At 42.9% G+C, this 12685-nt stretch overlaps 1 protein-coding gene across 2 annotated transcripts in view; it reads left to right on the plus strand.

Moving 5' to 3' along the window:
- pcdh11 (protocadherin 11) overlaps positions 1–12685 on the plus strand; it is a gene marked incomplete at both ends in the record, with an annotated part of 287369 nt that overhangs the window by 99085 nt on the left and 175599 nt on the right. For both annotated transcript variants that reach the window (XM_080745564.1, XM_080745565.1), the window contains one exon: positions 6032–6091. In XM_080745564.1, coding sequence (XP_080601690.1) covers positions 6032–6091 — 60 coding nt within the window. The remainder of the gene's footprint in view (positions 1–6031; positions 6092–12685) is intronic.

Consider the following 12685-nt stretch of genomic DNA (forward strand, 5'->3'; position numbering starts at 1 on the left):
CTGCATGACTTTAACAAGTCGATTTGAACACTGGTTATTGTGTCAATTTCTTGAAAGGAAGCAGTTTTAGACATGCAAGATTTCCGCCCGACAGTGTTGACAACTAGATCTGGTCTAGGAATAGACCATAATTCACACTGCGGCCATTTTGGATCACATGGGGTGGCACACAACCAATCAAAGCTTCCGCGGGTGGGTCTTGCCTTATACCAACAGCTTCTGATTGGCTGCGTTGCCACCCCATGTGGTCATGTGATCCAAGATGGCCGTGGTGTGAATATGGTCTATAGAGTAGCCTGGCATGGCCAGACTAATATCACTATGTATTAGTCTGGAATCTCTGTGTGGAACCTGCATTTCCAAGGGGCGGATTTAAGAAAATGCCTTTCGTGATAAACGCCACCCATATTTGCATACTGGGCCCTGATTGGTCCCTCACTACTTTGGGGGGAGTGAAATCACAACTGAGCATGCCAGACTCTATTCCTAGCCTGGAAAACCAGGGCTAGAGGCTATTATTATGTTTCCTAATGTCCTTTCTAAGTGAGTTGCTATATTAGAAAGCTGCTTGGGGTTCCCCACACATTAGCTACTTGACGGTCATTTAGTTGACCACTTAAGCCCTATTTCATACTTTGCCGTACAAGCGTTTCACTCGACGAAAATAGCTCACCACAAGCTCACAACACATCACACAGTGGTGTCAGTTCAGAAAAAGCTAAGGTATGGCAACATGACTGGTGTCTTGCACGAGCGCGAAGGCGCGCGTGCAAGACACCAGTCATGTTGCCATACCTTAGCATGATACGGTACATTTATTTTAAGAAGTACATTCTATTTTCCCCCCGTTTCTACGGTTTCTTAGGCTGGATATGGCAGCCTGGTAACTGTCACAGCAGCCACCACCGTGACGGGACCTGCCGGTCAGTGTGGCGGCCGCCGGTCCTGCTGCCGGCACTGCCGGTCGAACTGCCAGTCCTATCGCCGGCGATGCAGTGCGACTGCCGTTCGAACTGCCAGTCCTATCGCCGGCGATGCAGTGCGACTGCCGTTCGAACTGCCAGTCCTATCGCCGGCGATGCAGTGCGACTGCCGTTCGAACTGCCAGTCCTATCGCCGCCGGCGATGCAGTGCGACTGCCGTTCGAACTGCCAGTCCTATCGCCGGCGATGCAGTGCGACTGCCGTTCGAACTGCCAGTCCTATCGCCGGCGATGCAGTGCGACTGCCGTTCGAACTGCCAGTCCTATCGCCGGCGATGCAGTGCGACTGCCGTTCGAACTGCCAGTCCTATCGCCGGCGATGCAGTGCGACTGCCGTTCGAACTGCCAGTCCTATCGCCGGCGATGCAGTGCCGACAGCCGTTCGAACTGCCGGTCGTGTGGCGGCATCCGCTCTTTCTACTATTCTGTCTTTGTTTCTGTCTAATAAAACACATAAGTTCTAATTACCAACACATTTTATTTCTTATTATGGCTTAATTATGTCTTATTCTGTCTTAAAGTGTACTGTAAATTAGGATGGGACCGAAGTGGAGACATGTAAAGTTGCTGATTAGAGTTAGTTTTGGGGGTTATGCGTAAGAAACTCAAAACGGAGGGACCACAGACATCATCCTGGCTAAGTCAGCATGTCGCCAAGAAAGCATACAGTAGAAACTCATATTTCAGTTATCTTTCCGTTTCCTCAGAAAACCAACGTTGTAATACATCACAGCGTTGTGCTCTCTGGCTCGTATCAAATTACAATAACCATCCAGGCACTCTGGAAAGACAAAAACATCAATATGTGGTGTAATACAAAGCCCTCTGTTGCCAGCCTTGTCAATAGTGTTTCCCTATCAGATACAAAATGTTCCGGACCAGAAGTAGACCGAAACATATGGCATATTGTCGTAGTATTGTCACTATAGCACCTTGCCTTATGTATTTATTTCTCTCATAATCTATTTTATGATGTCTATATTTGTATTTCCTAATAGAATCAAGATACATCTTGTTAACCACGTATGCACTGTTTTAAAATGAATTAAAATATTCAATATTTTTGTTTTACTTTTCAAAATGTTTAATAGCAGATCTAAAGCTGTGATCATCAGTTTTTCTGGGGGGGGGGGGGAGGGAAATGTTTAGGCCTACCTATAATGACATTCCTAATAAAGAAGATACACTACTAATGTTAAAGTGTCTAAAACATCAAAAACCCATTGTTATTGATAAATGATTACATCTTAATATTAATCTTATATAGGTGAGCATAACATGGCCAGATTGAAAAGCATTGTTTTGTTCTGCTAATGCAAATGTAATACCATCAAGCTTGTTAAAAAACATAGCACAGTGATTATAGCCCGAGGAGATAAGTATGTGTGTGTGCGTGTGTGCATGCATGCGCACGTTCGCGTGAGTGCACGCGCAGGAGGGGATTTAGATTGGCTCCTATCAAGCTTCAACAGCCATTTCTCTTTATTCAAACTAAAACAGTAATTTCAAGATTGGGTTTTAGAATTAAACCAATACTTAATTTACGTTCACTTTGCATGCCCTGAAATTACCATATGCTGTTTGGTTTTATTAGTGCAGCACACACATTATCAATTATTTACTTATAATCTCAAACTGACTAACCCATTCCACAAGTTTAAAAAGTTGAAAATAGCCGATGTTCAAGCTCACAATGCTTCGCATGGCGACGCATGGTGTAGATCTGCTATTTTCAAATGGCCGAAACATATACAAGGCTGAAGTGGTTAAGTATGTTTTGTAATAATAATCAAAATCTACAAAGTACTAAAGTTTTCATATAAATGTAGTGGAGAAAAAGTCAAATATTTTCCTCTGAGATGTAGTGGAGTAGAGGTAAAAGTACAGAAAGTAGTAAATATACATTGAAAATATACTTAAGTACAGTACTTGAGTAAATGTAGTTAATTTACACCAACTGATTAGGCCTATTACACAACAGACTTTTCTGATTCTGATAAAGAGATCACAAAAGTTTAACTGTGGCATGGATGTGAAATGTTGGATCTAAGCCAGCAACCAGAGTTTCCCAATGGTGTTCAGTGTTGCCAAATGGGAAATGTTGAATTATCGTACCAGAGGCTCAGAATGATCGTATTTGACATGAAACTATCGTACAGAGACAAAAAAGAGAAAAAACGTAATTTCACCAAAAAATTTGTCTTTAGTGTAAGAAAGGACCTTGTTTGAGACTCCTGTGTGACAAAAACGCATCATATATGCTGCGTGGAGGCAGGCAACTTCCTGGAGCTTACACAAATAAAAGCCTGAAACTGGTCTGGAAAGATACAACCGGTGTTTTTAATGCCTCCAAGTACAGATCTAGAGTCAGATAAGACTGATTTCCTGGCTTATTTTGAGAAGCCAAACCAGATCCCAGATCAGCAGCCAGGGAAAATAGTGAATTCACGCTCTTTTTGGTGATATGCCGAGATTATCATACATTTGGGCATTTTTTGAATTATTGATCATACATCGTACAGCGGGTCAAACTATCGTACAAATACGATAATTATCGTACATCTGGCAACACTGATGGTGTTACTCATCTGTTCCATTCATAGAATACTTAGCTGCAATTATCTGGATGTACAGGGACATAACACCAGTGTGCAATTGATGTAAGCTTTGATTTGCAAAACGAGCCATGGAATTATTGCAAAGGTTGCTGCTGACATCTCCAAACTTAAAATAAACTGGCATCTATTGTGTCCTTGAAGTAGGAAAGCATACACGCCCAAACTTTTTTTTATGGTGGGGTGATCATGTCAGCAATGATCGCATTACATTTTTGGAAATAGATCAAGGTCATTCCAAAAAAAAGGGAGGGGTAAAAGGATTTTGAACTTTTGCCCAATGAGAATCATCATAAACCAATCATACTCACACAAGGACACAAAATGTGCATACACAAATAGTGTACATGAATATTGTCGTTGTCGGGTGGAAACCTCGTATCTCCAAGTTTCAAATGTGTACGTTCTTCCACAAAGTAAAGCCCTGCTTCATCGTACAAGGCCGTCGCACAAAAGTAGTGAAAACAGCAGATCTACAAGCACACAACGCCTCGCGGTGCGAGGCGTTGTGTGCTTTTAGATCGGCTGTTTTCACTAGTTTAAATCATTTTTTTAAATGAAACGGTTTTGGACATACAAGGTTTTCACCCGACAACGACGATATGCTCTCTCTCTCTCTAACGTGTGCATGCGCGCGCACACTCCAGAGAGAGAGAGACAGAGAGAGAGAGAGAGAGAGAGAGAGAGAGAGAGAGAGAGAGAGAGAGAGAGAGAGAGAGAGAAATTAAATCCCCGCTTCTCTCCCCAAAGAAAATAACTCATGTTTATTTGTCACATCAATTATTATATCATGGTTATAGTGCTGCTCCGTCTGTAAGGGAGAAATTGTGTCTACTAATTCCGACATCCCAGCAAAGGCCCATTCATCCATTTATATTTCATGAGCTTGGTATTTATGCTGTAGCGAGGGCCAATCTCGGTTGCTTTGGCCTCTGCGGTGTTCCCCCCTTTAAGTCGCGATGAAATATAGATGTTAAGAGTCTTGGACAGTTGAGTGTCTCATCTCTCTTGGTGATATCACGAGGAAGCCATTAATAGTGTCAGGGAGCATCAGACATACCACAGGCACATAATTGGATGAGGACATCCGTAACTGAAAGCACCTGTGTGGAATCAACAGGGTCTTCTTCCCAGGAGGCAAGGCCCTCCGATGATTCCCAAGGAAGTTGGCAAAGCCCAGCCACTTCCCCCACTGGGCCCGTCTCACCCCACGCTTTTTTGCATTCCCGACTAAGGTCACAGCTCACAATGGGTCCTGCTTGGCTTCTTATTCAATGGTATCAGGAATATGCAAATACGTCGGATCTTTGCATAATCGCAAACAGCGGGACCATCTGTTGTTACCTTGTGTCTGCCTTTTTAATGGTGTTTCCTTGTAACCGAGTGATGTATCGGGTGTATTAACAACGTGATAATCATCTCACCTCAAAATATGCATATATAGGCATGTATGTCAAATGCGGGACATATGTTTGGGCGAAATATTCTAATAAAGAAGGATTTGCAATCGCTGCTGGAAAGAAAAGAAAAAGGAAAAAAATGGGTTAAGTGTCAAACAAAACAGAACGAAACTAACCAAAATATGTTTGTTGGTCCCCCCCCCACCACCACCATCCGTGATGATATTTACGAGATAAAGATTTAAAACCATCAATGAAATCCCTGCGGGACAGTGTGCGCAAAGACTGCCACATCTGGTCTGGGATTAGTGTAAGACCTGCTGGTTGATACAGGGTCTCTTAAGTCCACTGAAATGTTTCACAGAAACAGGGACGTGCTGGGCCCCTGATTCAGCCCGGGAAAAAGAGTTGGAGAGGCCCTCATTGCGCGCTATAGAGAGAGAGAGATCTCTCTATAGCGCTGCTGAAAGATGTGCCATTTCAGATCATGATAAGTGACAAGCCAGCGGGCCAATTACATGAGTTATATTTCGTTGTTGTCGGGTGGAAACCTTGTATGTCCAAAACCGTTTGTTTTGTATTTATCATTTTAAAAATAATTTAAACTAGTGAAAACAGCCGATCTACAAGCACACAACGCCTCGCACCGCGAGGCGTTGTGTGCTTGTAGATCAGCTGTTTTCACTACTTTTGTGCGACGGCCTTGTATGATGAAGCAGGGCTTTGCTTTGCGAAAAAATGTACACATTTGAAACTTGGAGATAAGAGGTTTCTGCCCGACAGTGACGATTTACTTTGTTGGCCGCCCAGCCCCCAAAATGGATCGAAGGCCGACATTTTATTTTTTCTTTACCGGCCGGGAATGAACCGGCCGTTCGGGAGTTGTCCCGCTTTTCCCAATGGCCAGCACGTCCCTGCACAGAAATGCTAATGGAGAGGACCAGGAAATAAGCTGCACCTACTGTCACTAAAGATTTGCTGCAAGATGCCCTCTACAGAAAGCATGTCTCTGATAATATGTTTTTTCCTTGTAGAACGCAAACCAGACGCCAGAGAAGTCTTTCAACTCTTCGCCCCCCATTTGTCCTCATAAGGTAAGATCCAGCTTAAAACAAACCAAGGGGAAAACATCATTATCCGAGACAAACACAGATATCTGAAACATGCTGGGATTTATTTTCATCTGTTTCATGTGTGTTTATTCCGTTTTGATTGCATGTCTTCATGCATTTTTCACGAAAGAAGCCATTTGTGTAAACCTGCATAGTTAAGGTAAAACTGCCCCTGTTTGACAGAGGATTTTTACATGTTTTGTTGTTATTGGCCAACTGTGTATAAAGATTGTTATTTCCATTTGGCCATCACCAGCAGTGTTGGGCAATATTATTCAGGAAAGTAATACTTTTCTCCTAAAAACATTAAATAATATTATATTACTTATTAATTGGAATCAAGAGTAATATATTACATTTGAATTCCCCCCCCCCCAACCCACCTGTACAACACATTCTGTTTAGCCAGCTCCTTTTAGAACTGATTTTTTTTAATAAGGGTAATAATAATAAGTAAATTATAAATATAAATAATAAATATAAAATAAAGTAGCAATCGCTCTTGACCTTTTAAACAAAATGTTTTCAAGAGGCAGCCAACAAAAACAGAGTAATATGTAATATGTACTATTGTTTACATAGTAATATAGCATATAATATTACTATTTTGGCAGAGTAATCCTCTACACTACTCATTACTGGGTAGGCTAATAATATTAGAGTTTACAGTTTACGGTTTAGGCATTTAGCAGACGCTTTTAATCCAAAGCGACTTACAATAAGCAGATAATACATGAAAAGGTCAGTCTTCAGTCCACGGCGAAAGTCCGTTGTTCTAAGTGCAACAGGGAGTTTATTCCACAGCTTGGGGGCCAGGAGGGCAAACTGTCTCGGACGAGTGGATTTTTGTCCTGGGGCTTTTTAGCGAGGGTTTCTGTCAGCATCCCTGTGTTGGCTGATCTAAGTGAACGGGTGGGGGTGTAGGAGTTGATCAGGTTTTGGAGGTATGGAGGAGCCATATACAGTAATGTATTAGGCCTACTAAGTAATATGTTATTGCCCAACACTGCTGTTACGTGCCCATATCACTGAGGTCATAGCGCAGCACTTCCAAGACCAAAAGTCACTTGTGTGTGTCTACACTAGGGCATTCACCAAATATTTGAATATTTGAATATTCAAATATCAAAGTCACTATTCAACGTTGTTCACCGAAGTAGAATATTCGCGTATTTATATATATATATTTTTTTTTTTAATATATAGTTTATAAAGCTTGGCTAGATAGGAAGTCATAAGATGCCCCTGGTGGATGAATTTGTTAATGCTCTATACCAGGGCTTCTCAAACCTTTTTGGGCCGTGACCCCCAAAATAAACATATTTGAACTGGGGACCCCCACCCTGACAAGCACTTGGAATTGTAGGTATTACATTTAATGTGACTCGGTTCCGCAGATAAATATTGTGAAAATAGCTGATCTACATGCTCACAACGCCTCGCAACGCAAGGCGTTATGAGCATGTAGATCGGCTATTTTCACAATGTTCGCCTCTTGCTTACTTAATATTTGACAGTTTGGACAGTTTGGCCAGTCCTGTCGAATATTCGACTATTCGAATTCTTTGGGGTCGAATAATTTGAATACTAAAAATCACTATTCGTGAATGCCCTAGTCTACACTCAAATAGGGTGAACAACCAAAAAGATGTTTAAAGGTAGGCTAAACAAAAGAGATGAATTGTTTCAAACTGTGTTCTTTATTGTTAAAGTAACCCTTTATTAAAGACATGAACTCTGTCACGCTCTCTCCCTCTCTCTCACACACATACAAATATGCCTTGAATGCATATTCCTGATGCAGTATACGGGCCGTAACCTCATTCATTCCCACCGTGAACAACCATGTGTAATTCTGTGACTGTGCAAGCCCAGTTATATTCGATGTCACCAGATTTTTTTATTCTGTTCAGGTGTTTGAAACCACGAAAACAAACAGTGTATCCTAGTTTCACATCTTAACGCAGCACTTTAACAAAATAGTAGAGTAGCGTAGGCCTAGTTTGTCTTTGAGCACATGAACTCTGTCTCTCCTTCTCTCTCTCTCCCTTTCCCACTCCCACACATTACTTTTTTGGCCCACTTTGTGCAACCTTAGCTTCGCCCATTTTTAACTTTCCTCTGATTAAGTCAGCCGTAGTCTCAGTAGTAGCCTCTGCTGCCTGACCTAAAAAATAAATAAAAAAATACAAGTTTTGGCAAAGGCAGAGTAAACAAAGCTGCTCGTAGGTGTGCATGCCTGCCTGCCTGCCCGAACCAGTGATATATTCAAGCAGCTCACCCAGAACCGTGGCTTAGGGGTTGACCCATGTATCATTACTTTGTTAAAGTCAACAAGTCCTTTTAAAATCTTGACTAGAAAGACATTCCTGTTTTTATTTTGACTTGTGACAGTTTTCACTCATAAATGCAGCCAGGATTGAATACTGTGATTTAGGCCTAGAATTATTGAATGCTTTAGCTATTGAAAAATAGCAGATATACAAGCTCACAGCGCGGTTGCGAGCTTGTAGATCTGCTATTTTTGAAAAAAGTCGTGAAAATGTGTGCAAATCTTTGAATATATGTATTTTTAAAGCGAACGTTTGTAACTCAAATTTTGCTTCTGGGGGGTCCCTGGAGCTAAATATTTTGAGATGCGGGTCCATGGCCAAATAAATATCAGTTTGGGGGTCCTTCACATGAACAAGTTTGAGCACCACTGACACAGTAGTCTCTCAAGAACAGACTAACTGAGCTCCAGTTAAGTGAAAAGGACCTTTTCTTTGACCATGTCTAGCCAGATTGCTGACATAGAAACATGGGTTTTTCAAAAAACCTTAGAAGGATTCAAAAGACACTTATAGACACTTGTAGATCTGCTATTTTTCAATGGTTAAAGCTTAAAATAATGATACACAATAATGTGTACCCGTTCTAAATGGGTTAAGTACCATTATCGGGCAATGAGAACGATCCCAAATGGCAATCAAAACACACTTAATCCACATAGCATTTAGAAAGAATAAGAGAAATAAAAGATGTTATGGAACTAGGCCGATGCCTGTTGGAAATAATGCCCGTTGGCACCTCCCCGTTATGCAATAGGTGTTGTACATGTGACGTCAGTGTTAAGCCACCGGCTTCAGGAACGGGGTGTGTGTGTGGAATCAAGGTGCAGAGAAGCGGAGCAGGTTTGCGAGGAAACAAAAACGTTACTAAAGAACTCAGGCACACTAACACAGGTAGCCTACGGCTACACAGCGAATAAAACCTAACAGAAAACATGGCGTCAAAGGGCTACAGTGGAAACTACAAATAAACCTGAACAGAGAGAGCGTGGAAGAGAGAACAGGAAAGCGTCAGCATCGCTGTGCACAATAAACCAGCGAAAGGGCCAAACACAAGTGTCCAAATAAGTAGCCGGTAAAGAGTTATAATCCGCACTCACAAAGTCTTAAGTAAGAGTCTTTTTTAATGAAAACTTCAGCAGCAGCAGAGCAAGCAAACAGGCGCGTTTCGCCGAAACACAGATTTCTTGTTTCTTGAAGTTCACTCTTATCAGTACATGGCAATTAAAGCATTCCTCTCCAATCCATTAATAATGACATCTGCTTGGCATGAGGTGAAAATGACAGATTTATTCGATGCTAATATGTCCTGTCTATGTACTGTCAAAGTCCTCACTTCACTCTCTCTGGCGGCCTCATGTCGTCTTCACAGACTGATTGAATTACACCCCCCCCCCAACCCCCACCCCCCCACCACCAACCCTAGCCTCCCAGTGCTTGCTACTTGCAAATGTGATAAAGTGTTACAGTATGTAGTGAAATTCACACAATTTCAGTTCATTGGCCCCCAAATGTGTCAAAAAAAAAAAAAAAAGGCTTGAGTCCTTTTCTGGTTGAGTGGTCACCACGGCCATGAGTGGAGAATGCAAAGAGTGGACCTGTCGTAAAAGGAAACCAAAGGAGAGAAGTGGTCTGACGCCCTGTCATCGAGCGGTCAACGCCTAGCCTCGCGTCGCTAATGCACAGCTAGCTCTCTGAACATGCGGTCAACACCTAGAATCACCTTGCGTCGCTAATGCACAGCTATCAGGGACGTGCTGGCCATTGGGAAAAGCGGGACAACTCCCGAACGGCCGGTTCATTCCCGGCCAGTCCAGGCCGGCCATTAGAAATGTCGGCCTTCGTTCCATTTTTGGGGCTGGGCGGCCAACAAAGTAAATCATCACTGTCGGGCAGAAACCTCGTATGTCTATGTTTCAAATTTGTACAAGTAAAGCCCTGATTAATCAGAGAAGGCCGTCGCACGAAAGTAGTGAAAAAAGCAGATCTCCAAAGCACACAAAGTGCGAGGCGTTGTGTGCTTGTAGATCGGCTGTTTTCACTAGTTTAAATTGTTTTTTAAAATGATAAATACAAAACAAACGTTTTTGTACATACAAGGTTTCCACCCGAAAACGACGAAATATAACTCATGTAATTGGCCCACTGGCTTGTCACTTGTCATGATCTGAAACGGCAAATCTTGGAGTAGCAGCAGCGCTATAGAGAGACATCTCTCTCCATAGCGCGCAATGAGGGCCTCTCCAACTCTTTTTCCCGGGCTGAATCAGGGGCCCAGCGCGCCCCTGGCTATAGCTCTCTGAAAAGAACTCGGGTGGCATTGAAAGCTGCAGACGCGGTGGTGCGACGGTAAATAATAATAAAACACGATACCTCCCTCCAGGTTCTGTCGTCGGGGGAATAATGAGAGAGGCAATCAGCTTTTGTTTCGGAGCGCCGTGCCGCCGTCGACACAAAAATGACACCGTAATTGCCTGCGTGTCCTTCACGTAGGGCCTGAACCGCTCGTATTGTCGTTGTCGGGTGGAAACCTTGTATGTCCAAAACCGTTTGTTTTGTATTTAGCATTTTTAAAATGATTTAAACTGGTGAAAACAGCCGATTTACAAGCACACAACGCCTCGCACCGCGAGGCGTTGTGTGCTTGTAGATCAGCTGTTTTCACTACTTTTGTGCGATGGCCTTGTATGATGAAGCAGGACTTTACTTTGCGAAAAAATGTAAAAGTGTGAAACTTGGAGATACAAGGTTTCTGCCCGACAACGACGATATGTGGATCGTTTCTAATGAGAGTCTGCTTTCTGTCTCCGTCGAGTAGGACAGGTCGTCAGTGAAGTTTGCATGAGGCAAACGAGTACCGTAATAACCTTGAAATTTAGGGTGCCGCTGCGCATCGGGCTCTGCTCTCCGTGCCATTTTGTCCCAATCTCCTCTCTCTCTCTTTCTGCGGCTCTTTTTTTAACCCATTTAGGCCTAGAGTAATTGAATGCTTTAAACAGTGAAAAATAGCAGATATACAAGCTCGCAGCGCGGCACTTGTAGATCTGCTATTTTTGAAAAATCAAGATTTTCTTTTGCAAGTCTTTGAATATATCTATTTAAAAGCGAACATTTGGTAACTCAAATATTTGCTTCTGGGGGGGTCCCTGGAACAACACATTTTGAGATGAGAGTCTGTGGCCAAATACCTGTAATTTTGGGGGTCCTTGACATCAAAAAGTTTGAGAACCACTGATTCAGAGGAAGGATTTAGAAGTCGGGTCAAAGATCGGGTCAAAGATACTCAAAGACTTGCACACATTTTCAAGATTTTTCAAAAATAGCAGATCTACAAGCTCGCAGCGCGGCAGCGAGTGCCACGCTGTGAGCTTGTATATCTGTTGTTTTTCAATAGGGTTAAATCTAACGCGACTCGGCCGCTTTCCAGGTATTTGAGAGTTAAACAGCTGATCAGGCTGGTGTAACGGGGTGGTGGGGGGGGGGGGGGGGGGGGGGGGGGCACCACGGGTTCGTGGGTGGCGGACTGGCGGTGTTCACGTTTTAGCTGTTAGTAGCAGAACATAATCTCCCTCTCGTCAGCTCACATTAGTCTCCGCTTTCCCGTACCGACCCAATGTGCGCGGAGAATGCAATGGGGCCAGCCGGGGTAATTTGGTATGTCAGTCAGCGTGGGGAGGCTGGTTAAAATGAGTAAATGGGCTGGATATGATTCACATGAAAAGAATATTCGGATTGTAATGGCTCTCCGAATAGGATACCCCCCGCTAGTACGCGTCCACGCGCGCACACACGCGTAGTACCCACGCACGCCGCTCTTCATCTGCATTGTACGCATTCTGGAGGATAGATAGGGCAACGCACAGAGGGCTTTTTAAACCCACTGCTCCCTGATTATATTAACCCAGTCAGAACGGGTACAAATGATTGCGTATCATTATGTTATGCTTTAACTATTGAAAAATAGCAGATATACAAGCTCACAGCGCGGCACCGAGTGCCGCGCTGCGAGCTTGTAGATCTGCTATTTTTGAAAAATCGTGAAAATTAGAATTTTGACCCGATTCTATAAGTGTCTTTTGAATCCTTCTACGTTTTTTTTGAAAAACCTATGTTTCTATGTCAGCAATCTGCCAGCCATCGTCAAAGAAAAGGTCATTTTCTCTTAGCTCAGTTAGTCTGTTCTTGAGAGACTACTATGTCAGTGGTTCTCAAACCTTTTCATGTGAAGGACCCCCAAAATGATATT

This window comes from Nannobrachium achirus (genome assembly GCF_963921795.1).
Source record: "Nannobrachium achirus genome assembly, chromosome: 17".
Classification (NCBI taxonomy): Eukaryota; Metazoa; Chordata; class Actinopteri; order Myctophiformes; family Myctophidae; genus Nannobrachium; species Nannobrachium achirus.